Source organism: Schistocerca americana, chromosome 11 (genome assembly GCF_021461395.2).
Source record: "Schistocerca americana isolate TAMUIC-IGC-003095 chromosome 11, iqSchAmer2.1, whole genome shotgun sequence".
Lineage (NCBI taxonomy): Eukaryota > Metazoa > Arthropoda > Insecta > Orthoptera > Acrididae > Schistocerca > Schistocerca americana.
Window position 1 is genome coordinate 78,248,133 of NC_060129.1, and position 27,155 is coordinate 78,275,287.

The window sequence follows — 27,155 nt, forward strand, 5'->3', positions numbered from 1 at the left end:
CTTGGAAATTTTGGCCATAATTCTAATATTTTGCATTTACAACCAACTGAAAGTACAGCTTTTAAACATGCACATGGACAAATTCTCTCACTCTGTCGCAGTGGATCTGCATGATGTTAGAGCATCAATTACTATACTGTTGAGGGAGTAAAAGGTTTGTGAAATACTGTTTTGTCATTGCTTTTATGTTTTATTCATTGTGTAAAAGGGTGTCTCTAACCTGTAACTGGTGACAGAGATTTCTTTGTTTGGAACATTCTTATGTTGCAATTCACAAATGCAGTGTAATTGAATGAATGAGTGTGATGTTAAAGTACTAGTATAGCACTATTTAGCTATTAACATTGCCATTGGGTGTTAATTTCCTTGGAATTTACTGCTGGCACTGTTACAGTGAAGTACATTTTGCAGGAGATGCGCTGTTCTTAACGTGATTGGCACGATTAAAATAAAGATCAAAATTAGGTAACTTCATTTCATAATAATTCTGAATTTGATTAGGTTATTCATTTAGGTTTTGTGTGTGTGTGTGTGTGTGTGTGTGTGTGTGTGTGTGTGTGTGTGTAGCTTGAGAGTATATATACAATAATGTTGTTAAAATAGTACACTATTCGTTCTGTAAACTAAACCATTCAGAAGCAATTGTGTGCAGCATGCCCCAAGATGATGACGGCAAAACTGTGAACCATAATAAGTGATGTAAATGGCAGAGAAGTGGAATACATGTAAGCCCAGTATCACCTTATTTTGTGTGACGAGACAGGTCAGTGTGATGCAATGGGTGAAACACTGTTGCAGAAACAATGAAAAAAGCATGCCAAAAGTAAACGAATGTAAAATGTACAAGACTGGCTATCTTTTACAGAAGTGTGAAATTGAGCACAGACTTCAGTGTGTGGTGCTTATAATAGTTTCCACAACAACACTTTGTTTTCAAACCTGACAGAAAATCCAGAGAGACATTGGTCATATGTAAAGTATATTAGCAACAAAACACAGTCAATGCCTTCTCTGCATGATAGTAATGGAAATACTATCAATGTTAGTGCTACTAAAGCAGAGTTGCTGAACACAGCCTTCAGAAATTCTTTCACCAAAGAGGTGAAGTAAATATTCCAGAATTTTAATCAAGAACAGCTGCCAACATGAATAACTTAGAGGTAAAAAAGTACTGGCAGAAGTAAAGCTGTGAGTACCGGGCGTGAGTCGTGCTTCGGTAGCTCAGATGTAGAGCAATTGCCCGCGAAAGGCAAAGGTCCCGAGTTCGAGTCTCGGTCGGGCACACAGTTTTAATCTGCCAGGAAGTTTCATATCAATGCACGCTCTGCTGCAGAGTGAAAATCTCATTCTGGAAACTTAGAGGTAGATATTCCCGAAGTAGTGAAGTAACTTAAATCACTTATTAAAAGCACATCTTCAGATCCTGGCTGTATACCAGTTAGGTTCCTTTCACAGCATGCTGATGCAATATCTCCATACTTAACAATCATATACACCTGCTCACTCGATGAAAGATCTGGACCCAACGACTGTAAAGTTGCACAGGTCACACCAATGTTCAAGAAAGGCAGTAAGAATGGTCCACTAAATTACAGCCCCATATGATTAAAATTAATATACAGCAGGTTTTTGGAACATATATTGTGTTATTGTTTTCAAACATAAGAGAATGGTCAATTGGCATATAGTCAACATGGATTTAGATAACATGGTTCTTGTGAAACACAACTAGCTCTTTACTCACACAGTGTTGAGCGCTATAGACAAAGTATTTAAAATTGATATTGTATTTTTAGATCCAGAAATCTTTTGACATAGTACCTAACAACCAGCTCCTAGTCAAATTGCATGCTTGTGGAATATCGTATGTTATGAAACTGGATTTATGATTTCCTGTCAGGGTGTTCACAGTTCGTAGTAATTGACAGAAAGTCATCGAGTAAAGCGGATGCAATTGCTGGCATTTCCCAGGGTAGTGTTATATGTCCTTTGCTGTTCCTTATCTATGTCAACAATTTAGGAGACAATCTGAGCAGCAGTCTTAGGTTCTTTGCAAATTATGCGGTCACTTATCATCTAGTAAAGTCATCAGAAGATGAAAAAAAATTGCAAAATAGTATGGAAAAGTTACCTCCATGGTGCAAAAATGAGCAGTTGACTCTAAATAGTGAAAAGTGTGAGCTCATCCACATGAGTGCTTAAAGGAATCCATTAAATTTTGGTTACATGGTAAATCACTCAGATCTAAAGGCTGTAAATTCAACTAAATACCTGGTTCCAGAAGAGAACAGTAGAGACAAGAGAAGAGTATCAAGAAAGAAAGAAGCAAAAAGAGTGGTGGCAGAGGAGAGAAGAAAGTGGATGGAACAGTGGACCAGAATGATGGATGAGGATAGTGAAGGTTCGAAAAAGGTGTAATATGAGACCTTACATGGGGAGAAGTGGAAGAGGCATAGGGCAAGATGGAGGGATGGAAGTCACCAAGTCTGGATAAGCTAACTGTAGAGATGGTGAGAGCAGCAGGGGAGGTGGGGATACAATGGCTATCTCGAGTAATGAAAATTGTTTGGAGACAGATGATGATCCCAGAAGACTGGAAGAAGGGAATAATTGTCCCACTCTTTAAGAAGAAAAATAGAAAATAGTGCAAGCAGTATTGGGGGATAGCATTGATGAGTCATTGTGCAAAATTTTTGAGGAAATTTTTGAAGCACGAATTCGGACAAAATTAGAAGGAAGGATGAGAGAACAACAACATGGTTTCAGAACAGGAATGTCCACTGTGGGTCTAATTTATGCTGTAAGAGAACTGCTGGAGCAGCTTTATGAATATGGAATAGATCTACTTCTGACCATCCTGAACATTGAAAAAGCGTGTGATATTATACATAGAAGCAGTGTGTGGAAAGTTCTGGAGAGCAGAGGAGTAGCAAAAGAGATTATTTGGAGGATAAGAGAAATGTACCATGGAAGTATGAGCTGTGTGAAAGCGAGAGGAGAGAGATCATCTTGGATTGAACAGAAGAATGGCTTGAGGCAGGGAGGTGCATCTTCACCATTACTCTTTATTGTAGTGATGTATGATATAATGAGCACAGTAGCACAAGTAATTGGTGAAGGAAAGATGAAAGCTGTAGTATTTACAGATGATATGATGATTTGGGATAAGGAGGAGGAAGTACAAGACCAGTTGGACATATGGGAATGAACAGTACAAAAATATGGGATGAAATTTAGTATAAGTAAGAGTGAGATAATTATCACAACAAGAACAGAGGAGAGAGGAACAACTGGAATAACAATTGATGGGGAACGATTGAAGAGAGGACCATTACGGGAGGAGGTAGAGAAATCAAGACTTATATGGTATGGGCATGTTAAGCAAATGGAGGAGAAGAGGATACCCAGGAGGTTACACGAGATGAAACTGTAAGGAAAGAGACCAAGAGGAAGACCGAGAGACAGATGGCAGAAATGAGTGGAGGAATGCATCCAAAAGATAGAAGACTGGACAGCCTTCTCATTGTTGAAGAAACTTGTGAGCACAGTCAAGGCGTTGCTCCTGTATCCATCAGTCATTATCCAGGGGACCCTGCGAGCACACCCCTTGTGATAACCCAACGTTTCTATGAAAGTTCTTTAATTTGTGCTGTGGGAAGCTTCAGGAATATGTTCAAGAAGTTCACGAACAGTGATGCTCCGATCTTTGAGCACCTCACTGTTGATCTTATGGACAATCGCGTCTGAAACCTGAGGTCTTCTACTGCGTTCTTCATCGTGAACTTCCGTGTGACCCTCAGCAGAAGCCCTGCACCATTTGTGGACATGATGAATGAACATGCACTCCTCACCATAAACCTCAGTCAGTGGCTGATGAATTTTGATGGGCGGTAACTATCTTGCATGGAGAAATTGGATTACTGCTTGAACCTTGCACTTGACAGGTGCAGCGATCACCACTTCCATCTCTGATGGCTGCCAAGCCAACACTGAGGGACATAGCGAATCGTGAACGGGGAGCTCAAGAGTGAGGGAACCACTGCACATGGCACTGTTGTTGGATTTTGCCTAGCACCTACCCTCAAGGATGTAGCTCATTGGGAACCTTACGTATAGTACTCCCTTCATAGATGACTAATGCAAAATGAACCCAAGTAGATAATGATATATTGAAATGGATTCAAGGGCACCATCAACATGACATTGGAATTAATACAAAAATAATTGAAATACATGGTCATAAGGTAGTGCTAAAGTGGTATTCAACAGACTTAAAGGGTGGAGTTTGTTGGTGTTACAGGTTTATGAAACTTCGTGGACTTTGGATGCAAACAAATACCCAAACACCTCAGAGAATGCCACAAGAGTATGAAGAGAGAATACTGTTGTTACATTGCTTTATTATTCAGCTCAAAAGATAACCTGTGCAGAACTATGTGAAATAGCAAATACGGACAAAACTTTTCTGACATTTGATGTGCTGAGTAACAGAACTGTTGCCATGAAAGGTGCTAAAAATGTAAAAATGCTAAAAATGTAACTATCCCCCTCTTTCCTGATGAGGCAACAGTTTGTTGCGAAAGCTTGAATTTTGTGTGTATGTTTGTGTTTGTTTGTGTGTCTATCGACCTGCCAGCGCTTTTGTTCGGTAAGTCACCTCATCTTTGTTTTTATATATAACTATAAAAAGAAGTTGACATGAAAAATTGCACTGCACTGTTGTCTTTTTGTGTTGTGCTAATGGTACTAAACTTAACCCATTGATCATTTTTTAGTACAAAATAACGCCAAAACCTTCTGAAATACTGCCAGCAGTTGTTCGTGTACATGAAAGGTGTTGGATAGACAAGGCTGGTATGAAATTTAGGATTAACAGTGTGGGAGAGAAGGAAAGGTGCTTTATTGAAGAAGAGTACTCTTGTGCTAGATCAGTTTAGCAGGCATTTGAAAAATTCTACATGAAAAGAGAAATTGAGACAAGTACAGAGCTTTCAGTTATTCCAGGAGGACTTACTTGACAGTTGCAACTTCTTGGTGTCTCAATAAATAAACTATTGAAAGTGTATTTGCTAACAGACTGGAACAAATAGATGAAACGCAACATGAATTTATGCTGAACAGAGCTTTAAAATGGCCTGCAATCAAGCAAGTGTCAGTGGGTAAACAATCATGGCCTAGAGTGAGGGAAGAGATAATTGTCAAATCTTTCAAGAAATGCAACATAAGTAATGCTCTCGATTTCAGTGAAGATCATCTAAATAAGAAGAGAAAAACAATAATGTAGAGGAAGATAAAATAGAGAAAATTGAGATGACAATTTTCAGGAATTATAAAGAACTATTCAGTTTCATAAACTAAGAATTTTTTTTTAGTAATGCTTTGCAGTCTAACAATAGAAATGGTAAAAAAAAATTTTAATGTTGCTTGAAAATTGTGTGTCTTAGTCCATAGCATTTTATAGTCCATAGGATACGGTAGTTCTCTTCTTTGAATGAGTTATGATTTGATTGGCAGAGCTCACATCACACACTGTAGTTAAGGATTCCTGCTGCTGTCCATAGGGGCATCAGATAGCCTATAGCAATCTGCATAACAAAACAGTGGTTGTATGCTGATACTGTTGTTCATTATCTGCTTCGTTCATCTCGCTGTGGGAGATACAGTCCCACTACAGTAGCACTCAAAAGTATTTTGTAAAAAGCATTAGTTATGATAAGTGTGTAATATAGAAATAACTGGCAGTGGATTATTAAAAATTATGTAATTGTAATCCATTTACTACAAATCTACGTACAGTTTAAACGAAGTTACATTACATCAAAACAGAAATAACAATTCTGATGACCCAAGAGTAATTTGTGGGTCTTATACACACATAAAACTATTTTGGAACCTCAAGAGCAATTCAGCAAATCAGTGTTTTGTTACATAGCCATAGGCTTCGATCACAGTTAGCAGTGCCTCGAGAATTTCAGTGTATGATTTAGAGACACTCGGCTTCCCACCATCTCAAACACCCGATATTTTAAGTACGAGAATGAGAGTGTGGAGATGTGTCCACCTCGCCACCGGTTTCTGTGCGTACAGAATGGACATGTATCGGAAGAATACTGCAATAGTGACGGTCGATCAACTCGGACAAGTGTTTGCATTGTGTGCCGTGTAAGCTGTATGTCCAGTATAAGGAGCAAGCATGCTCTATTCCTTGATGGTGTAACGACTGTATTGTTGTGAACAAATGAATTGTGTGTTGAACTAAAGAGAAGCAAGAACTGGTTCTATAGTGGTTATTAAACCAAACATATTGTACTTTTATCTGTTAATATCTTATGGTCCAAGACAGGTTTGACTTGCGAGAGTTGAATGCTTGTGTGAAACTTGTGTTGTTTTACTGTGGAGACGAAAATATAACAGAGTTGAACAAAAAGTAACCTGAAAGTGCAGAATTATTTCAAGAGTAGAAAAGGAGTCGATTTTGAAATTCCTTTAACCAGATATAGTCTTCGGAGAAGAAGGGTTTGTGAATATAGATGCAGCCGTCTGACCCGAGAAGACTGGCTGCATGTAATATGCGAGTCAACTGTGAGAAATGTGAGAGTCTTGAACCCCAGTACCACATTGTCTCCTGTCGTCCGAAAACTGTTAGAAGTTGTACAGCTAATAGGCATTGAACGCAAAAACTTTGTGTGTGTGTGTGTGTGTGTGTGTGTGTGTGTGTGTGTGTGTTAGCTGCCAACAACTTTTCTAAATTTTCTAAAGTCTTTTTCCTACCAGTTTTCCATTTTTCTTACATCCATAGTTAGGCAGAAATTTATAAATGAATACATTTTCTTCCTGGACTGTTAGTCAATATATTTATTCAAAATTGTTATTTTGGAGTTGTACCATTCTCAAGTGACAGCTCATTGTGTTGTCGGAGTGCATCATAATTCCTTTTCAGACACCACTTTCCTTGTGTTAACCATGTTTGCAAATTCCATATTCATAAAAAGACGGGAGTGTTTGCCGTCTATATGCCTACAAAATGACGTAGCATTTCATGTAATAATGTCTGTCAAAGTTATGTCCTACTGCCCTTTTTAATTTGTACTCCCCATGCACCAGGTGTGACATTTAGTAACTTGACTTACTTCTTAGTGGGGTGTCACTTGAGAATGGCATAATAGTCAAAATCCCATTAGTGAACAAATACATTTAATGGCAATGAAGACAGAAAATGTTTTAATCTCCATTGTCAACCAGTTCGAGGATTAAAATGTAATGAAATTTTTATACTCTTTCTGTGGTACTTCATCAGATTCTTCTCAACATTGTTCTCAAAAATGTTTTACTTTCTCCATTGTTCTTGTTATCCTGATTTATTGGTGTGTGTGTGTCCATTAATTATTGTCTGTCATTTACATATTGAAATGTTACAGGGAAAGTGTTTCTGAAGACACTGAAAAATTTGTAACTGATTGTAATACAGATTTTCCATTTATGAATTCAGAGCATAGTGTTGGCATAGCTCTATGAATTTCGTCTCTGTTTTCCCTGTGAAAAATCTACAGTTACCAGAAAGTGGGATTTCTTCTGTGTATCTGATATTTTTTAATGCTAATATTTTAATTTGTAGTAAATTTACAATATCCAACAGTATTTTCAGTTTGCCAACATTTATTAGTATTTGTATATTTAATGTTCCAAGCCCGTACTTTATTTTGGGTTTCAGTTTTATAGCTGGGTTTAGAAGACACTCCTCACCTTTGCAAGTTGTTTGTCAGCTGCCAAGAACACGAAGGTCCAAATGGATCACTTGTTATGATGGATTCACCTCTCTGTCAATAACAATTTTCGTAATGAAATGAGGAAATGAAAATTTTCTGTAAGGTGTAAGTGCATGACAGATGAAAAATGTCTTCGGCCACTTTTCTTTTGAATCATCTAGTGGGAGGTATGGTAAAACTGAACCACTGGCTTGCATAATTATTTACAGGACCAAAAACATAGGGTGGAAATGAAGTGGGAATTCTTACTGACACACTGTTTCAATAACTGCAACAGTTTATCATGTTATCTTTAATGCAATTTTTAAACATCACATACAGCAACTGATTGACCAATCAGATGTTGGTAGGTGTTAATAGAATTTTATTTATTTACTCTCATCAGTTGTGAATCACTGGACATTTTTTGAAATATTTCAGGTGGCAACCTCAACAAAGTATGCATCAAATAGTGAGAGGTAAGTTTTCATTATATGCAGTGGAACTTTTTGAGTAACATAAATTTTTACTTACTGTATGTGGAAGTAATTCAGATATGAAATGCACTTCTGTAATTATTTAGTGTTACAGACAAGCTACAATGTAACAAGGCAGTATGGTCAGTAATGCTATTCTCTACAAGAGCAATTGTGTGTTCATTTCTAAATAAATAGAACCAACTTACAATAACCAGCTGCGGTGGCCGTGCAGTTCTAGGCGCTTCAGTCCGGAACCGCGTGACTGCTAAGGTCGCAGGTTCGAATCCTGCCTCAGGCATGGATGTGTGTGATGTCCTTAGGTTAGTTAGGTTTAAGTAGTTCTAAGTTCTAGGGGACTGATGACCTCAGATGTTGAGTCCCATAGTGCTCAGAGCCATTTGAACAAACTTACAATATGCATACCGGAAAATGAAAGTTCATGTGGAAGTCAGCAGCTGTAGTGTGCTTAATGCAGAACATCACATGAAAATTACTGAAATTCAATAGATTTATCTTCATGGACACAAGCTAATGTTGTACTACTGTAGAACAAGACTGTAGTTAATTCACTACCATGGTATATTAAAGAATATAGTGTTGAACAGCTCTTTCAATGTGCTGCAGTCATGCTCAGGAAACACACAAGCTTGTAGTATTTACGGTTTACAGCTCATCATCAAGAAGTACCTTAAATATGTGAGGAGAGTTTCAGTAAGGTTGTGAAGATGTAAGTGATGAATCCTCATTGATTCTAGAGACAGTAATATTGTATATCTGTCGCATAGTCTTGAGGGCACCTGTATGATGTCACTTTCGAAAATCTGCCAGAGAGAAATTCCCTAAAAAGCCTAAAAGACCTATTTCAAGAGCCATTGCCTATTTGTTTTGAAGCCCAATGACCATTAGTGTTTCAGAAACAAAACGAAAGGCCAGTGTTTCACCCGACCATGGTGATCAAATTTATACTGGTCGTTACGTGTAGGTCATAGGAGGAAAGTATGTTTTCATAGAATTGAAATAAAAATCCCCCCCTCCCTCTCCCTGGGGGCTCACCACACTTTGAGTGTGCTTGGGTGCCACAGGATTCATAGTCTTTGCAGCACCTCTTCCTTTTCTGTGCTGAATATCTGTCCTGCTGTTCTTTTCCCCTGTCCTTGGGGTACATGTTTTGGTTAGTTTCAGGAATGTGTTTCAATAGCCTGACATCGGAACAGTCCATGATTCGTTTTTCCTTTCTCTCTTCGTTCTCCCTCTCCCCTCTCCCTTCCTTCCTCCAGTTTGGTGTTTGGGTTTCTTTGTTTCTTCTTCCTCCCTGTGCATTCCTAAAGGCCAGCCCAGCCATTTGATACATAATAGGCAACAGGGTAGTGCGTAATTGCCAGCCCCAGGTCAAGAGGTAGGTTGGTTGATCTGGGAGAAGGGGACAAAACAGCGAGGTCATCGGTCCCATCGGGTTAAGACAAGATGGGGATGGAACTCAGCTGTCCCCTTTCAAAGGAACCATTCCGGCATTTGCCTGAAGCAATGCAGAGAAGATCACAGAAAACCTAAATCAGGATGGCCAAATATGGGTTTAAACCATCAATGCGAGTCTAGTGTGCCAACCACTGCACCACAGCTCTGTGAAACCTCATTCTCGATTACGTATTGCGACTTTTCTTCTGGATACCAGTTGTGAGTTTAAGCCCAAACTCTGCTAACAGCTTCGCTCCTTCATGGATATCCTGTTGGTGTTGAGCACCATTGTATGCAGAATTCATCATGTGCTGTTACTTGCACTCAGCTCTTTGAGGGTCTGATCGAGGGAAAAATCCGCATTTATCTGATCAGTTTATTACTGCAGTCCATTGGGTAATGAAATAGGTTGATGCAAACCTAGTGCACACATGCACTTTTTTCTGTCATTTGATTGAGTAATACTTCCCTCAAAGATTAAGGCAGGGTATGAAGATGGGATCAGTTGCTAGGACATGTTCTGAGGCATCAAGGGATCATCAGTTTTGTTACGGAGGGAAGCATGTAGGGTAAAAATCGTAGAGGGAGATCAAGGCATGAATATACTAAACGGATTCAGAAGGATGTAGGTTGCAGTAGTTACTCGGAGATGAAGAAGCTTGCACAAGATAGTGTAGCATGGAGAGCTGCATCAAACCAGTCTCTGAACCGAACAAACAACAACATCATGCGGTCATCACAGTCTGATCATGCGTCAAAAATAGATGTGTCGCTGCCAGTGTCAACATTATAACCACACTCGCATGCCCTGTCGAAACATGGCCAAATGTGCTACTTGTGGTAGAGGTGTTCACGAGGGTGGTTTCTCACCTCCTTCTCTCCACTGTATCAATTCTAATGGCGACCATGCCACCTCATCCCATGAATGGCTCGTGTACCTCGATGAGTGGGCCATCTGGAAGATAAAGATCAAGGAAAAACTACCATATCCTGTCTCTTGCACATTGTTAGCTAGTCAAGAGCCCTTTATTTTAGTATCGTTCTTGCTGTGCATTGTTATTTCACAAAGAATGTAGCCATGCAGACTTCTGACCTCCAGTTCAGAACTGCAGTTGTGAAATTACCGAGTATCGCATTAGTATCATGATCTTCTTCTCCTGCAGGTGTGCAGCAAGCTGCCAGATTTTCACCCCGACTACAAAATCACCTGCTACACCACTGGCAGGCCAGAGAGGAGAAGAGGAATACTCCTGCGAAGACATTCTACATTCCTCCAGCCAACACACATCAGTCATCGACTGCCAACAAGGCTCTAAGAAATCAAAGAAAGGCAAATTGTTTTGTCCTTCCCAGACTTAGAGATCCTTTTCAACGGCCCACCGCATGATACCCTCATACAGTTGGCCTCCCTTTGGGTGGTGCACACCACCCACAATTTTTCTCCCTTGGAATCGGCAGGCTGACCCACGGAGAATGCTGATGCCTCCAGCCTCTGCACAATGTAGCAGTGTGTCTTTGAAGGCTGGCGCTCAGCAGCCATGGAGGTGACTACCATTCGTCCCCTCCTCCCCAATCCCTGTTATGACTCTTCCCAAATGGAACATAGCAAGCATTAGATCGAATAATGAGGAACGCAAAGTCCACTTCTTTTCTGCTTCCAAGAAACAAAATTGTGTCCTGGCGGCCTCCCACATTTCCTTTCAGTCCACTTTGATATTCCCCATCCCAAGGACAGCAGTCAATCTCATGGCGGAGACATACTGGTCTTGCAGGATGATGATTGTAACCAAAGCATCTCATGGAATATCTAGCTGAAAGCTGTTGCAGTCTGCATTTTCCTTCATCGTTTCACATTTCTCTTTTTAATGTCTACTGCCCTCCATCATTCACTGTCACCAGGGGAGACTTAATTCAGCACATTGATCAGCTGCTCCCTCACCCCATTTTGCTGCTTAGTGACTGTAATGCCTACTGTCACCCTCCAGGCCTTTTGAGAACGTCTCCAAGAGGTTCCCTCTTGTCAGACCTTCTCAGTTAAAATGGAGCACACACATTTCAGACTGACTGCTACAACTGATTATAGACACAGTTGGTAGCTTTCTAAGGATGAGTGGAGGCATTACCTCTTTCTGGCAACCTTCGACCAACATTTCCCCAGCTGTGATGAGCAGGTAAAGTATCTTACAAATGTTATCCTTATTATTGCCACAGAATGTTCCATACCTTCCACTTCATGTTACCTCAATGTGTCCCACTCCTTAGGTGGACTGATATGTACGATGATGTGATTCGCATGCAGAGACATGCTCTCCACAGTTTTAACAATCATCCTGTGATGGTGAACTCTATTCATTATAAACAGTTGCATGCACAGTGTCATCGCATTCATCATAGTACCAAAAGAGCTAGCTGGATTTCATTTACTCTTTCTTTTAACAGTTTCACTCCCTCTTTCGTGGTATGGGGCAACATCTGTTCACTCTCTGCAACCAAGCTCCATTCCTTGATTTCTGGTATGACCATGACGGATGATGTTATTGGCCCCTATTGCTATCTCCATCACCTAGGGCCACTACTTTGCGGATATTTATAGCTCTACGCACTATCACCCCACCTTCCTCCCTCAGCAATGAGTGGAGGGGGGTTAACTGATACTTTGTCCTCTCAGAATAGTGAATGCTACAATCTCACCTTTACTATGAGGCAGCAAGACCGTGCTCTTAATTCATCCCAGTCTTCTGCCCCAGTACTAGACGATGATCACATTCAGATGCTGCAACACCTTTATCTCATGGGAAAGCATTTTCTCCTTTGTATATACAGTCACATTTGGGCAAAAGGCACATTTCCCAGTTGCTGGCATGAAGCCACTCTTATACCCATACCTAAGCCCAGTAAGGACAAATACCTCCCTTCTAGCTACCATCTGTTTCTCTCACCAGCTGTGTTTGCAAGGTGGTGGAACATATGATTCATGGACGGCTGGTTTGGCAGGCCAATTCTCGCTATCTCCTGACCGCTGCACAGTGAGGATTTGGAATGCACTGTTTGGCTGTCATCCATCTCGTCAGTTTTTCAACGAATACCATGAATGGTTTCCTGCAGAAAAACGAGGCTGTGGCTATATTCTTTGATTTGGAGAAAGCCTACATCAGCTGGAGGACTGGTGGGCTTCTGAGGCCACCTGCTCCAATTCCTTAATGAATTTTTAAAGGACTGAAATTTCACAGTACATGTGGGTTCAGCCCTGTCAGACACCCGTATCCATAGGAAAGCGGTGTCCAGGAATCTGCCTGAGCTTCACCCTCTTTGCTATAGCCATAAACCCTGTTATTCACGGATAGTGGATCAGAATACCTTCCTCCATTTGTACTGATACCTCCTTAACATAGTCCACCATTGTGGAATATGCTTGGCCACTGACGCCTTTTACACTAGCCCGGTTGAGAGTCTACTCTGAAGCTACTGGGGCACCACTGTCATACCAGCTTGATATCTTTCTCAGTGGATATATGTCCTGTTCTTCTGTCATGCCTAGCCACCCATCATATGCCCACTTTTCCAAAAAATGTTCAAATGTGCGAGAAATCGTAAGGGACCAAATTGCTGAGGTCATCAGTTCCTGGACTTATACACTACTTAAACAAACGTACGCTAAGAATGACACACACACACACACACACACACACACACACACACACACACACACACACACACACACACACACACACCGATGCCCGAGGGAGGACTCGAACCTCCAGCACAACCCATGACATGGCGCCTCAAATGGCGTGGCCACTGCACACGGCCCCACTTTTTCAATGACTGCCTTGCCCACCATATGTGGCATGCCCTTCTTATGTTACCTCCCGAAGTTCACTTTCGGCTATGACTCAAGAGATAAACTTTGTGGTACCTGCCAATGTCCCAATGGGTTCGAACCCTTCATCACCTTGGCTTTGTGTGGCAGTCTGTGTTCATCTTGGACTTCATTGGCTTCAATTTTATAAGCAGGACCTACTGTAGGAAAAAATGCGTATATAATATGTACTAATATGTCGTCAAGGTACAAAAGTCGTTGCGATATTACTCTCTACATAAATTGTACTGACTGGCAGTATGTCGACTGGTTGATTTGACTCATAAATTTTATCGGTATTGTGCACCATCACGTGTCCCTTCAAGAAACCTACTAGCTGTGCTATTGAACATTTATTACTAAAGTCCACAATATTTCTGCTTTTAACTGATGAGAACATATTAACATTTGCATGTAGCTCAAATCCTTAAACAAATTGTTTTTTGTATACATATAAATCATCAAACAGTACCCAGGAGGTATTGTTGCAACTCCCCTGCTCCATATTTATTATTAATTCAGTGACATAAGCTATGCTTTTTATATTCCTAGACCAATCAGTGATATAATGCACTACCCTCTGCTGAGATCTTTTGGAGGAAAGTACTTTTCTTTTTAATTTAGACCAATGTTCTTTCAGTGTGAATGACATTAATCACAACTTTAAATGATGCAGAGATTTGTGTACTGCTTGTTTTTATGCAGTTTTTAGGATAAATATGAGGCAGAAGTATTTCTGGAGGTATGAATTAAGTTTTGGTACTGCCTTAAATTGTACACTTGGTTTCTGTCAGTGAGGTAATAACACAGTTCTTCAGACAGCCTTAAGTCACTGAGACCCTTTTCTTGAATGGTTTTAAATATAGGCCTTTGCCGATAGCTTCCATGGTCATATCATGCATTTCAGCTTCTTGTAATTGCTTTTCAGCATTTTCGGAATCTTTACTGCTTGAGATATGGCAGTGGCTCCCCCCTCCCCCTGCAAGTCGTCAACCAGTGGCTGTAAGCCCAGCAAATGGAGGGATTAGAAGCAGAACTCTTCAGCCAGATGTCTTTGGTATTGGTAGGACCCTGGGCATTTTAACAAGTCGTTTCCTTCTTCCTTTCTGGTTCAAAGCACATTTTGCCAGTCACCACTAATTAGATACAATTTCTTAAACGTCTCATAGGTCTTTTCTTCTACTTTAGTGTGTGACAAACTGCTTTCATTATTCGTTTGAAAGTTATTCCAGTACCCAACTTCAGTTTGACACACATTGCGATCTGAAGTGGAATGATCACATAAAACAAATAGTGGGAAAAGCAGGCGCCAGGTTGAGATTCATAGGAAGAATTCTAAGAAAATGTGACTCATCGACGAAAGAAGTAGCTTACAAAATGCTTGTTCGTCCGATTCTTGAGTATTGCTCATCAGTATGGGACCCTTACCAGGTTGGATTAATAGAAGAGATAGACATGATCCAGCGAAAAGCAGCGCGATTCGTCATGGGGACATTTAGTCAGCGCGAGAGCGTTACGGAGATGCTGAACAAGCTCCAGTGGCGGACACTTCAAGAAAGGCGTTACGCAATACGGAGAGGTTTATTATCGAAATTACGAGAGAGCACATTCCGGGAAGAGATGGGCAACATATTACTACCGCCCACATATATCTCGCGTAATGATCACAACGAAAAGATCCGAGAAATTAGAGCAAATACGGAGACTTACAAGCAGTCGTTCTTCCCACGCACAATTCGTGAATGGAACAGGGAAGGGGGGATCAGATAGTGGTACAATAAGTACCCTCCGCCACACACCGTAAGGTGGCTCGCGGAGTATAGATGTAGATAGATGTAGATAGAGTAGATTGCCTTATCAACCACTAATGCAGTGATACGTTGTCCTATACCAATATCCTTCCCTTGACTTATCTGTCTAGCCTCATCAGTGAATATTTGCTATGTCAAGGGGCATGCCCTTCTTATTTTACCTCCCAAAATTCACCTTCAGCTATGGCTCAATAGCTAAACTTTGCAGTAAACAAATCTCTGCATCATTTAAAGTTGTGATGTAATGTCATTCACACGGAGAGAACATTGGTCTAAATTAAAAGAAAAGTACTTCACTCCAGCAGATCTCTGTGGGGGATAGTGAAGTATATCACTTATATACACTTTTGACACGATAAATAAATAAAAGTGAATATTTGGTCTGCAATATGATAATCTTTATTTATAGTGTAAACGTTCTTTGCATGTATTGTCCAATACTTCAAATCCTTTCTCACCATAAGCTGGGAACTCTTGCAGTTTTGTTCAAGGGCCACAGAAATTGTATCCAGAGATACAAAGTTTGAATGGAAGATTCTCAAGAATAACACCTTCACCTATCTGGATATGTTTCCTTGCATTCATGTCACACTACTGCATGGTTTGAGGTTTACTTTCCTGATTGCATAGAAAAGTGTGTGTGTGTGTGTGTGTTCGCCCAATAATTGGGCTTTGTTGAGAAACTGAGCCAATTCAACAATGCCCTGTTCCCTCAATGTCTTAGGACTTGCTCTGTGAGGAACACCTTCAGTTCAGAACTTTTCTGTAATTCCTCTATATTCCTCTGTGACATCAATAGATTACTTCTCAATAATTTGTGGTAATATGTTCAGCCATTTGTACATACATTGAAAACTAAATTGCACCCACATTCAGTTTTTATCATCGTGTTCAACAGTCTTGGCCTTCAAACGGGAGATGGCTGAATAGTCATTAATCCCATATTGTTCCATTTGTGCTTTGAAATGCCTATTGTAAAATTCACCTCTATAATAGGTTTGAATAGTGTGGGGGAACTAACTTGTTCCAATCTGCAACAGACTACTTGATGATGTGTCTTTCTAAAAGCTTGGATGTGATCAATAATATTATGTTCTTTTGACCTGCATCCCTTGAAGCAGCTGAAGCTGTAAGCAGTCATAATTTAGCTATCATTGGATTCGGAACATCATAATGTATGTACTCTGGGGGTAGATTGTTCAGTCTTTAATGCTGAATCTCAACCAATTTACCTGCACTATGTGCAGCTGCTAGTGTTGATTTAATTGCATTCTGGTATTTGTCATTTTTTGAGATTTTCATTAATCCTTTTGGGGTCTTATGTGCATTGGTTATGTGTAATATTTGAATATATGTTTGTATACTTTCAGGGTATCCTTTTTGATGTTTTCAGTTTTCAACAAGGTTGACTGTAATAGAAAATGCATGCTTTCAAATTCCTTATCCCCAACTCTGCATTCTCAGTAAACATAATGAGTGCATACCAAACATTTGTGGTTTTGTCCTAGTGACCCCACATGTTTGCTGTAACTCAGGATTACTGTACCCAGTAACAGTCTTTACTGTGACTTCTTTTCCTCCTCCTCCTCCTCTTCTGCTTCTGTCAATAGTGTGTCACGGCACTTTCGACCTTTCCTATTCCATTAATGTAGTGTTGATTATCTCAATTTTTCTGTCAAATAAATGAATGTGCTTTGCGCTCTCTGAATGAATGTGCAACATGTGTGCAGCTTTACTTCTAGCCTACAGTATGTCGATAGTTACTTTCTGATGGACTGGGTTTCATGAAGAATGTCACTGAAGTTTCATCTCTGTTGACTCTTTTTCAATTGCCTAATTTTATCTATAACCAGAAAGGCATACTGTGAGTTATTCCAGCAATCCCCATATGTAATGAATTCATTGAGTGACATGTCAGTTCCTACATGTGCTTGGTAAATGTGCTTTAAATTCAGATTGCCCTGTTTGAAAGCAATAATAAGGTTTGTGTTATCCTGGGCCATCTGCTTTGAGATCCTTAAGGAAGTATGTCTCTCTGAAATAAAATAGGTAAAATTGCATGTGGCGACCAAAGCAGAAATATCTGCAGAAATACCCGATTTTACACAAAGACGTCACCAAATATAGATTTGCTTTTTGGCTTTTTTCTGGTGTTGGAATATCACTACTTCTGCTGAATGTCTGGTGTGTTACTCCCTTAAATCCATGCAAAATCTCCTGCAATAGCTGATATTTTTACTGAAACAGTTTCTCATAAGAATATATACATGTCGAAGCAGACACTCTCAGGATGTGTCAACAGCATAAGAACCAGATTATTTTCTCCCAGCATGCAGGCCCAGTTACAAAAACGTGTAATATCAGGAAGTATGATCCATTCGTATTGTTATTTTGGTTTCAACAATCATTGCAGGATCAGTCACTTACAACAAGACCCTTGTAACGAGACTTTTTTGTCCACTTGGTTATGGTGTTACCTGTTTGTTTGCATTGGAATGTAGGGGTTTTTATAAACTGTTACTTATAGCTGGGTATGCTAACAAACTTAAACAAGATTCTAGTTCAGTGCCCACATGTTTCTTAGTTTCAACTCCTATATCATGTGTTTCTGTGTATTTGCCATGCCAGGTTTATGGATAGAAACAGTAATCCTGTGTTCAGACATGAGCTGAGTTGGTGACTCTTAGCTCATAGCTCCAGGCAGTGTTGTATTCAGCCACAGGACGTCGACCACGACCCATATGGTGCCTGACCGGTCTACTACTGTGGCCACCTCAGGCACTGCCCACAATAAGGTTGACCTCTCACTTGTGGTTGTGTGGGAAGTCATTCCAGTGTGTGGCTCGCAGCAAAAGACTTTCCGAGGGGCCAATCAGAGAACTTCCCCAGTTCATCTGATGGACAGATTTCAAGTGATGTCTGTGGCTGATTAAGTCCATGAGCCAGATGAAGTCGCTTGCCCTGTTTCAGAGGAAGCCTCTCGACCTGCAAGACCTGGGTATTCAGAGGGTGGTATTACTCACATCTGGGAGCTCCAATGTTAGGTTCTTAATGGCACCTCTTAGGGATATGACTTCAAAGGAGAGGAAGGAATCCAGTGTTCATTGCTGTTAGTAGTTGTTTACCTTGGTGTGAAATTGAAGTAGATAGTTACTGTGAGTTAGTATGTGTAAAGTTTATACTTGACACCGAAATAAATTAACAATTGGTTCCTTTTACCGATATTCTGACTCGTATGATACAGTTGCTGAACAATTCAAAGAAAACCTGAGTGTCCTTTCAAATAGGTACACCATCCATACAATTATTGTTGGTGGTGACTTCAATCTACCTTTGATATGTTAGTGAAAATGCGTGAATATTGGTGGTAGGCATAAAATGACATCCCAAAACTTACTGACTGCCATCTCAAACTTATTCTGAACAGTTAGTTCAGGAGTCCACTCAGTGTGATAATGGTGGCATAAACATTGCAAGCTTTAGGTCTTCTGTGATTTCCCTAAATTGCTCCTGACAAATGCTGGGATGGTTCCTTTGAAAGGTCACAGCCGACTTTCTTCCCTAATCCAATGAGACCAATAGACCTCGCTGTTTGGTCTCCTCCTCAAACAACCCAACCCAACAGAGCCTGACCTCTTACTATTCCTGACCAAACAGGGAACATGGTGGCAGATACAGGGATTAGTGACTATAAGGTTGTTGTAGCAAGAGCAAATACTGAAACATCCAATTCATCAAAAATAAATGCAAGATGTATGTATTTAAAAAAGCAGATAAAAATTCACCTGACACCTTTGTAACAGACAGTCTCCACTCCTTCAGATCTGACTTTGTAAGCTTAGACCAGATGTGGTTTAAATTCAAAGAAATAATATCGATTGTAACTAAGAGACATGAACGAAATAAATTAATAAGATGTGGTACTGATCCCCCAAGGTACACAGACAAGGTCCCAAGACTATTGCAGAAAACACATGCCAAATTTAAAAGAATGCAAAATCCTCAAGATTGGCAATGTTTTACAAAAGCAAACTTGAGTGAAAGAGAGGGTTTTATTAGCTTCCAAAACGAAACTGTCTCGAAATCTGGCACACAACCCAAAGAAATTCTGATTGTATGTAAAGTATACTAGTGACAAGATGCAGTCAATACCTTCACTGGATGATAACAATGGTGGCTGTTATTAATGACAGTGCTGCTGAAGCAGGGTTATTAAAGATGGTTTTCCTAAATCCCTTCACAAAAGACAAAGTAAATATTCCAGAATTCTAATTGAGAACAACTGCTTATATGCGAAGCTTAGATATGGAAACCCCCAGTGTAGCGAAGCAGCTTAAGACACTTCAGAAAGGCAAGGCCTCTGGTCCAGATTGTATACCAGTCAGGTTCCTTTCAGAGTATGCTGATACAATAGTGCCATACTTATCAGTCATATACAATTGCTCAACTGTAGAAAGATCCGTTCCCAAAGACAGGAATCTTGCACAGATCACACCAGCACCCAAGAAAGGAAAAACAAGTAATCCGCTGAAATATAGCCCCTATCACTAACGTCGATTTGTAGCAGGATTTTGGAACACACACTGTGGGTGAAGACCTCTAGGAACACGATTTATTGATAAATAGCCAACATGGATTCAGAAAACACGATGCTTGTGAAACACGACTACCTCTTTATTCTCATGGAATAAGTAGTGATACGGACAGATGATACCATATTGGTTCCACATCTTTAGATTTTCAAAACACTTTTGACACTGTTCTTCACAAGTGACTTCTAATTAAATTGCGTGCACATGGAGTATCCTCCTGGTTGTGTGAATTGATTCATGATTTCATGTCAGAAATGTCACAGTTCGTAATAACTGACAGAAAGTCATCGAGCAAAACCGAATTCATACCTGGCATTCCCAAGGATGTTTTATAGGCCCTATGTTGTTCCTGATTTACGTAAACAATTTAGAAGACTGTGAGCAGTGTTTGTAGATGAAACTGTTATTTATCTTCTTGTAAATGATGATCAAAATGAATTGCAAAGTGATAGATAAGACACCTTTATGGTGCATAAAATGGTAATTGACTCTAAACAGTGAAAATTGTGATTTCATCCAGGAGTACTAAAACAAATCCATTAATCTAAAAACCGTAAACACAAATATGTAGGGATGACAGTTATGGATAACTGACATTGTAGCAGTCACATACAAAATGCTCTGGGGATATCAAAGCAAAGACAATGATTTATTGGTTGAATGCTTAGATTATATAACACGTCTCTTGAAGATACTGCTTGCACTACAATTGTCAACACTCTTCTGGAGTATTACAATGCAGTGTGGGACATGGAAAAGTTCAAAGAACGGGAGCTCCTTTTGTATCATCATGAAATAAGAGAGATTGTATCACCATTAAAATACACACACAGCAGTGGTTGTCTTAAAAAAAAAACGGTTTTTGCAGTGGCAAGCTTTTCTCGTGATATTTCAATCACAACACGTCAGAATGTGAAAATATTTTGTTGGCACCCGTGTGCCTAGGGAGAAATGATCATAATAATAAAATAAAACGTAACTTGCATGGGAAGATGTTAAGTGTTGGTTTTACTCGCACGCAGTTGGAGAGTGGAATAGTAGAGAAGCAGACTGGAGGTTTTTCGATGAGCCTGTGCCAGGCTCATAATTAAGAATTGCAGAGGAATTGTGAAGATGTAGGTGACTATTATTCATCATTGTTATCATTGTATATTTTCAAAACTCATGCAATTAGGATTTTCATGTGGTGTGGCTGATTATTGGCTCAGAGCCAGAGGTGGCATGCAATTGCTGTTTACATAATTTCTGACAACATTCTCAATAAATTTTCTAGAATACAACAGCAGGTTTCCCCAATACCTTATACTCAGCACACCCATTACATCATACTGTTGACAATACCTAAATTCTGCATAGAAAATTTAATGCTTAGCACAAAGATTTAAGAATAGCAGACAATTGTTTTTGATAATAAGTACTTGCATTCGATGCCTTCATCAGTCTGTAAGGATGCAACCACTGTGACAGAGTGCTGTGCACAGATCTATAAAAAAAGACTTACAACCTCTTGCTGATGTAATAACAACAAACCCTAATGATAGGTATAGGTAGACCAATGTTTGAACATTCCTTGCATGGGCAGCCATTTTAACAATTCTGTACATGTGCAACACTTCATAGATGTTAGTTGTAGCATTGTGAAGTCATGGGTGCAGAGGCATAAGTTGCATGGGGCAAGTGTTGTTTCATACAAATTGCTGGAGCACAGAAGCCAGGATGGGGGTGGTCATGACTGATTACAGATGCTCATGAGTGAAATATAACGTGCATCAAAATGTGGCTGAATCCAGAGGGGAAGGCTGCACAGAATGGGAGGTGCTGCATGCATAATTAGTAGTATTGCAACGAGGGGGCAGGTGGATCTACCTACTCTTCAATGCATATTACCCATTTACCCAAAATCCCCCTCTTAAAATTGTCCCCCCCTAAGCCTATTACCCCCTAAGCCTATTACCCCCTAAGCCTATTACCCCCTAAGCCTATTACCCCCTAAGCCTATTACCCCCTAAGCCTATTACCCCCTAAGCCTATTACCCCCTAAGCCTATTACCCCCCCTAAGCCTATTACCCCCCCTAAGCCTATTACCCCCCTAAGCCTATTACCCCCCCTAAGCCTACTACCCCCTCTAAGCCTACTACCCCCTCTAAGCCTACTACCCCCTCTAAGCCTATTACCCCCCCCCCCAAGCCTATTACCCCCCCCCCCCAAGCCTATTACCCCCCCCCTAAGCCTATTACCCCCCCCTAAGCCTATTACCCCCCCTAAGCCTATTACCCCCCCCTAAGCCTATTACCCCCCCCTAAGCCTATTACCCCCCCTAAGCCTATTACCCCCCCCCCCCCTAAGCCTATTACCCCCCCCTAAGCCTATTACCCCCCCCTAAGCCTATTACCCCCCCCCTAAGCCTATTACCCCCCCCCCTAAGCCTATTACCCCCCCCCCCCAAGCCTATTACACCCCCTAAGCCTATTACCCCCCCCCCCCAAGCCTATTACACCCCCTAAGCCTATTACCCCCCCCTAAGCCTCACCCCCCCCAGAGCCTATAACCCCCCCAGAGCCTATAACCCCCCCAGAGCCTATAACCCCCCCCCGAGCCCATAACCCGCCCCCCCCCCACCCCCCCCCGAGCCCGTAACCCCCCCCCCCCCTCGTGGCCGTCAGTACTGTAGGAAACGGTTTCTGTTCAAAACTGCAGTGCCTTAATTTGAGACTTGAGGGAAGGAAAGAAAGGAAAAAAGATAGGTTCGAATGAAGTAAAGGCAACTGCCAAAGTGTCAAACTTTTTCACAGATCTACTGCAAACTGTCAACAATGTTACTGTCCAGGCTGTACTACATGTGTTGATAAAATGGTTGTGCATTTCTGTGACCACTGTATGATAAGTTTATGGGTGTACTTGCCAAGAAAACTGCTGAAGTGGAGGGTAAATATTAAGTGTATGACAGACACCAGGACCCAGTACTTACATGTCTATTTGCTGACTTGTAAAAAAATTGGTAATTAACATCCAAAATTATTTATCCTTCAAGTTTTCCGGAATTTCTGTTTCTTATTCTTGGTTGTTTATGAAAGACTGGCACAGCACAAGAATGATAATTAAAAGTTTTATTTCTGGAATCTTAAGAAGCATAGGGGAGTACTTATTTGGAACGTTATTTGCATTTTTCCCCTTGTTCCTTACTAATATTCAGCTGCTTCATTTCCATCTGTATGAAAATACATGTTGTAACTAGTTGAATGAAAAAAATTCAAAAATTTAAGACAATATTTAGTGATTCATTTGTTAACGTATGAAATCTGACAAACACAATGTCAATTCAGTTACAAAATCGAATTATACCATTTAAGATTTTAAAAACACTCGAAATTTTGCTATATACCATGCCAAGGAAAGCTATATCTATATCCAAGACAATGCAACATAGTCAGAAACTACTTTCAGAATAGAAGGAAAAACACTGGAGCATGCATGCCCTCACAAGTTAGCAATCTTCAGTTCCCAACATGATGCACATAATGTGATGCTGAATGGTGTCACATTTCCATTCTGTGGGAAAAATTGTGGGCGGATTGATGGGACCTGAATACTACAGGGCCATCATTGACAGTCAGTAAAGTATGTTAGCCTGCACTGTGTCTGATGGGCGATGATGTGGCCATTGATATGCATGTCTGATTCAGTCAGGGTTGTTCTCGAGTACCACATGACCAGATGTTGGGAAGATGTACATATACGATTATTAATGAAGCAATAGAAATGAATTAAAATTCCTGCTGCAGCTGGGACTCAAACCCGGGTTTTCTTGCTTGCTAGGCAGAAATGCTAACTGTTACACCACCACAGCAGTATGGTTAACATTTCTGCCTGAACTACCAAAGTTGAGTGCACTCCCCAACACAAACTTCAAATCATATCTTTTCCTCATTTTCCCTTACATTATCACTATTGCCAGGTAGATAAAGGAGGGACTTGAATGTCTCGGGGAAAATGTAATTATAAGATGCACATATGTTTCAAAATGACTATCTGTAAGTATACTGGCTAATTTATAACTGTTTCCATCCTTCCAGACAGTATTTCCATTTGCTCAAGGCTTCACATAAGCTGCAGTGCCAAAACCACAGTCATAGACTGAAAGTATCTGTAAATGTGTGTCATTCAAATTCATTCATCTCTATGCAATTTCTGTTTTAAATTTTTTTAATGATGACATTGTTTATTGTTATGAACAGTCATTACCCACCTGTTGACAACTATACTAGATATCCAGTAAAGATATTGTTGCTTGCACTACTTCTTGACTCAACTAGGAATCAAACGGGAAAAATTCTGTCTTATTTGGAGAAATAAATTATCTGTTGGTGGTTGTACCAATTTCTTTCCAAAGGTGTTTCCAAAACAAAGGTACTTGCAGAGCGGTTATGATGAAAGAGGAACACTAAAAGAATTGTAACAATTGAAACTTAATTATTTTAAGTATGCAAAAATTCCAAATAAAATCATCAGTGATTATTATTGAATTTTCTCTGGTTATTTTCTTTTTACCCACCTTTACTTCATCAGTTCTTTCTTTCTGGTAGAATATTATAATTGTAAATCGCTAACATTTACTCAGTTTGTAATTTTGTATGCTCGTATGTCTATGACTTGTGGCCTATAGTCCTGGAGGTCTGGACACTGAAATATAGTTTCTATGCCTTGTATATATCAATATTTAACATTCTCCTCTTCATTCCTCAGATTGATTCAAATTACTGGTGGGAGCTGTGACATTTCATTTGAAGAAACTGTTCACCATGGACTGGTCAAGAATGAACTGGAGAGAGACAGGGAGAAGTCAACACACGAGTGTGGTACTCATACACAAGAATTAACCATGGATGAGGATTGCTCGCTTAGCACCAGATTTGAATGTAGTATGAGGGAACAGGAATTCAATGTCTTTATTTGTGATGTCTGCCTACTGTGCTTTACTTCAAAATATAGACTCAGAAAGCATGTGGTCATGCACATTGATGGCATGCAACCTCCTACGTATGTTTGTAAATCCTGTGGTGAGGTATTTCACAGTAATGTTAGCTTGAAAAAACATTTGAGAATGGGTGAGAATTGTCGAGTCCTAACAGCTGGCAATCATGAGAAATATGGCTGTAGTGAAGAACACGAGAACAGTAGCCTCTCAGACAGTGAGCCAGTAGGTTCTCTCACAGAACACACTGAGCAATCTTCAGATAAGGAATCTTCAAAAGCTTCAAAAAAGTCCTTTAAAGACACACGTAAACCACGTAGGACACAGAAGCTGAGTGGTCATGGAACTTTATCTACAGCTGGTGCCCATGGTGTTAGACTTACCACAAAGAGACCCCACAAATGTAATATTTGTGGCAAGTTGTTTGCTGTGCGAAGTAATCTCAAGAGACACTCATTAATTCACACTGGACTGAAACCTTACAATTGTGATATTTGTGGCAAATCGTTCACTGAGTTGGGTACTCTCAAGAGACATGAATTAATTCACACTGGACTGAAACCTTACAAATGTGATATTTGTGGCAAATCTTTTGCTAGATCATGTTCTCTTAAGCAACATTCTTTCAAACACACTGGTGATAGACCTCACGAATGTGACATTTGTGGCAAATGTTTTGCGCTGACTGGTGATCTCAAGAGACATGCGTTCTTACACACTGGGCTGAGACCTCACGAATGTGGTATTTGTGGCAAATCTTTTGCTATGTCGTGTGACCTCAAGAAACACGCCTTCTTACACACTGGGGAGAGACCTCATGAATGTGATGTTTGTGGCAAATCATTTGCTAGGTCAGTTGATCTAAAAGCACATTCATTATTACACACTGGAAAGAAATCGCATACATGTGATATTTGTGGCAAATCTTTTTCAAGGCCAGGTTATCTCCAGAGACATGTATTAACTCACACTGGAAAGAAATCTCATGGGTGAGATATTTGAGGCAAATCTTTTGCTGTGTTGTGTACTCACTGGAGTCATGCATTACTTCGCATCAGAAAGAAGTTACAAAAAGTGTTGCTTCAGGCTGATAGGTTTCTCTTGTTGGTGCCCTTAAGTCTTATAGAATGAAGGATATGACAGACATTGATTATGTAATGCCTGTGAAATAACAAAAGTTCTAGGACTGTGAAAAAATATGCAATAATGTGTACTATAGAGGGGTCACAGATAGTGTGACAATACAAAAATCCGTAACATGAAATGTCATTAATAGTACTAAACTGTACACTAAAGTGAATCAAACGTGATTTTGTCATTTACGCTGCTATTTTTCTATTGGATAAATCTTTAAACTATGTCAGTAATTGTAAGTACCTCTAAGCAGGCAAGCCCCTGACCTCCATGTTTTGTGATGTTTTGAGCCCCAGCAACTTTCTGCAGATGTTCACAGTGGTAGCATACAACTACCCAACCAGCTTCACTTTCGAGATGCTAGTTCCCAGCTTTCAGACCAGAACAATCTGTTCTTCCTCACAGTCACTAATGTCAATAAATTTACATGTTTGCAACTCACATCATTTCTGGAATAATTCCTTGTTGATCTTTGATCTGCTTATATACTTGTACTCTCCTTACTGCATCATGTGCCTGCAACATGTGACATTCAGTGTCTTTGTCGTGACAGTGTTAATAAACCTAGTGCTTGTCAATGCATAGTCACACAAATGAGTCAGTTGGTAAACTATGTAGTCTACAAGTCCATCATGGTTGGTTGCCCATTACACCAATGCACAATAGCTATATTTTTGTGAAATTCCTAAGCTCTGATCATGAATCAGATATAAGGTAGACAAGTGTTAATGCACCAAAGCTCTTAATTATTTATTTAGCACTACAGAAAATGTAATAGGTAAACAATTAATGATATAGTTTGATTCCAGGTGTTGGTATACACAAGAACAACACTTGGGAGAGCTCAGAATGTGATGATTGGTTATTGAATTTAATCCAGTTGAATAATATTTATTGTACTTAATAAATACATCAAATGAGCATTCTTATTTATTGTTTCTTGTGTTATTTTAAGATTTTTCATTTTTGATATTTTTCTTACTTTCTGTAAATAAACATGATGTTTTTTGGCGTTCTGTAAATAAGCTTTGTCTTTAAGTTCAGAATGATTTTTATTTTTGATATTCTAAGTATTTGTTATTAGTGAAAGTGGTTTAGTATGTCTCA

General features: G+C 39.9%; 1 protein-coding gene across 2 annotated transcripts in view; it reads left to right on the forward strand.

The window, feature by feature from the left end:
* LOC124553715 (zinc finger protein 93-like) overlaps positions 1-26,802 on the forward strand; it is a 70,560-nt gene extending 43,758 nt beyond the window's left edge. Inside the window, exons 5-7 of one of the 2 annotated variants that reach the window (XM_047127614.1) lie at positions 8,187-8,224; positions 10,843-11,850; positions 24,686-26,802. In XM_047127614.1, the coding sequence (XP_046983570.1) occupies positions 11,786-11,850; positions 24,686-25,907 (1,287 nt within the window). In that variant the 5' untranslated portion in view covers positions 8,187-8,224; positions 10,843-11,785 and the 3' untranslated portion in view covers positions 25,908-26,802. The remainder of the gene's footprint in view (positions 1-8,186; positions 8,225-10,842; positions 11,851-24,685) is intronic. The other variant, XM_047127615.1, reaches the window with a different exon arrangement.
* The last annotated feature ends 353 nt before the right edge of the window (positions 26,803-27,155 follow it).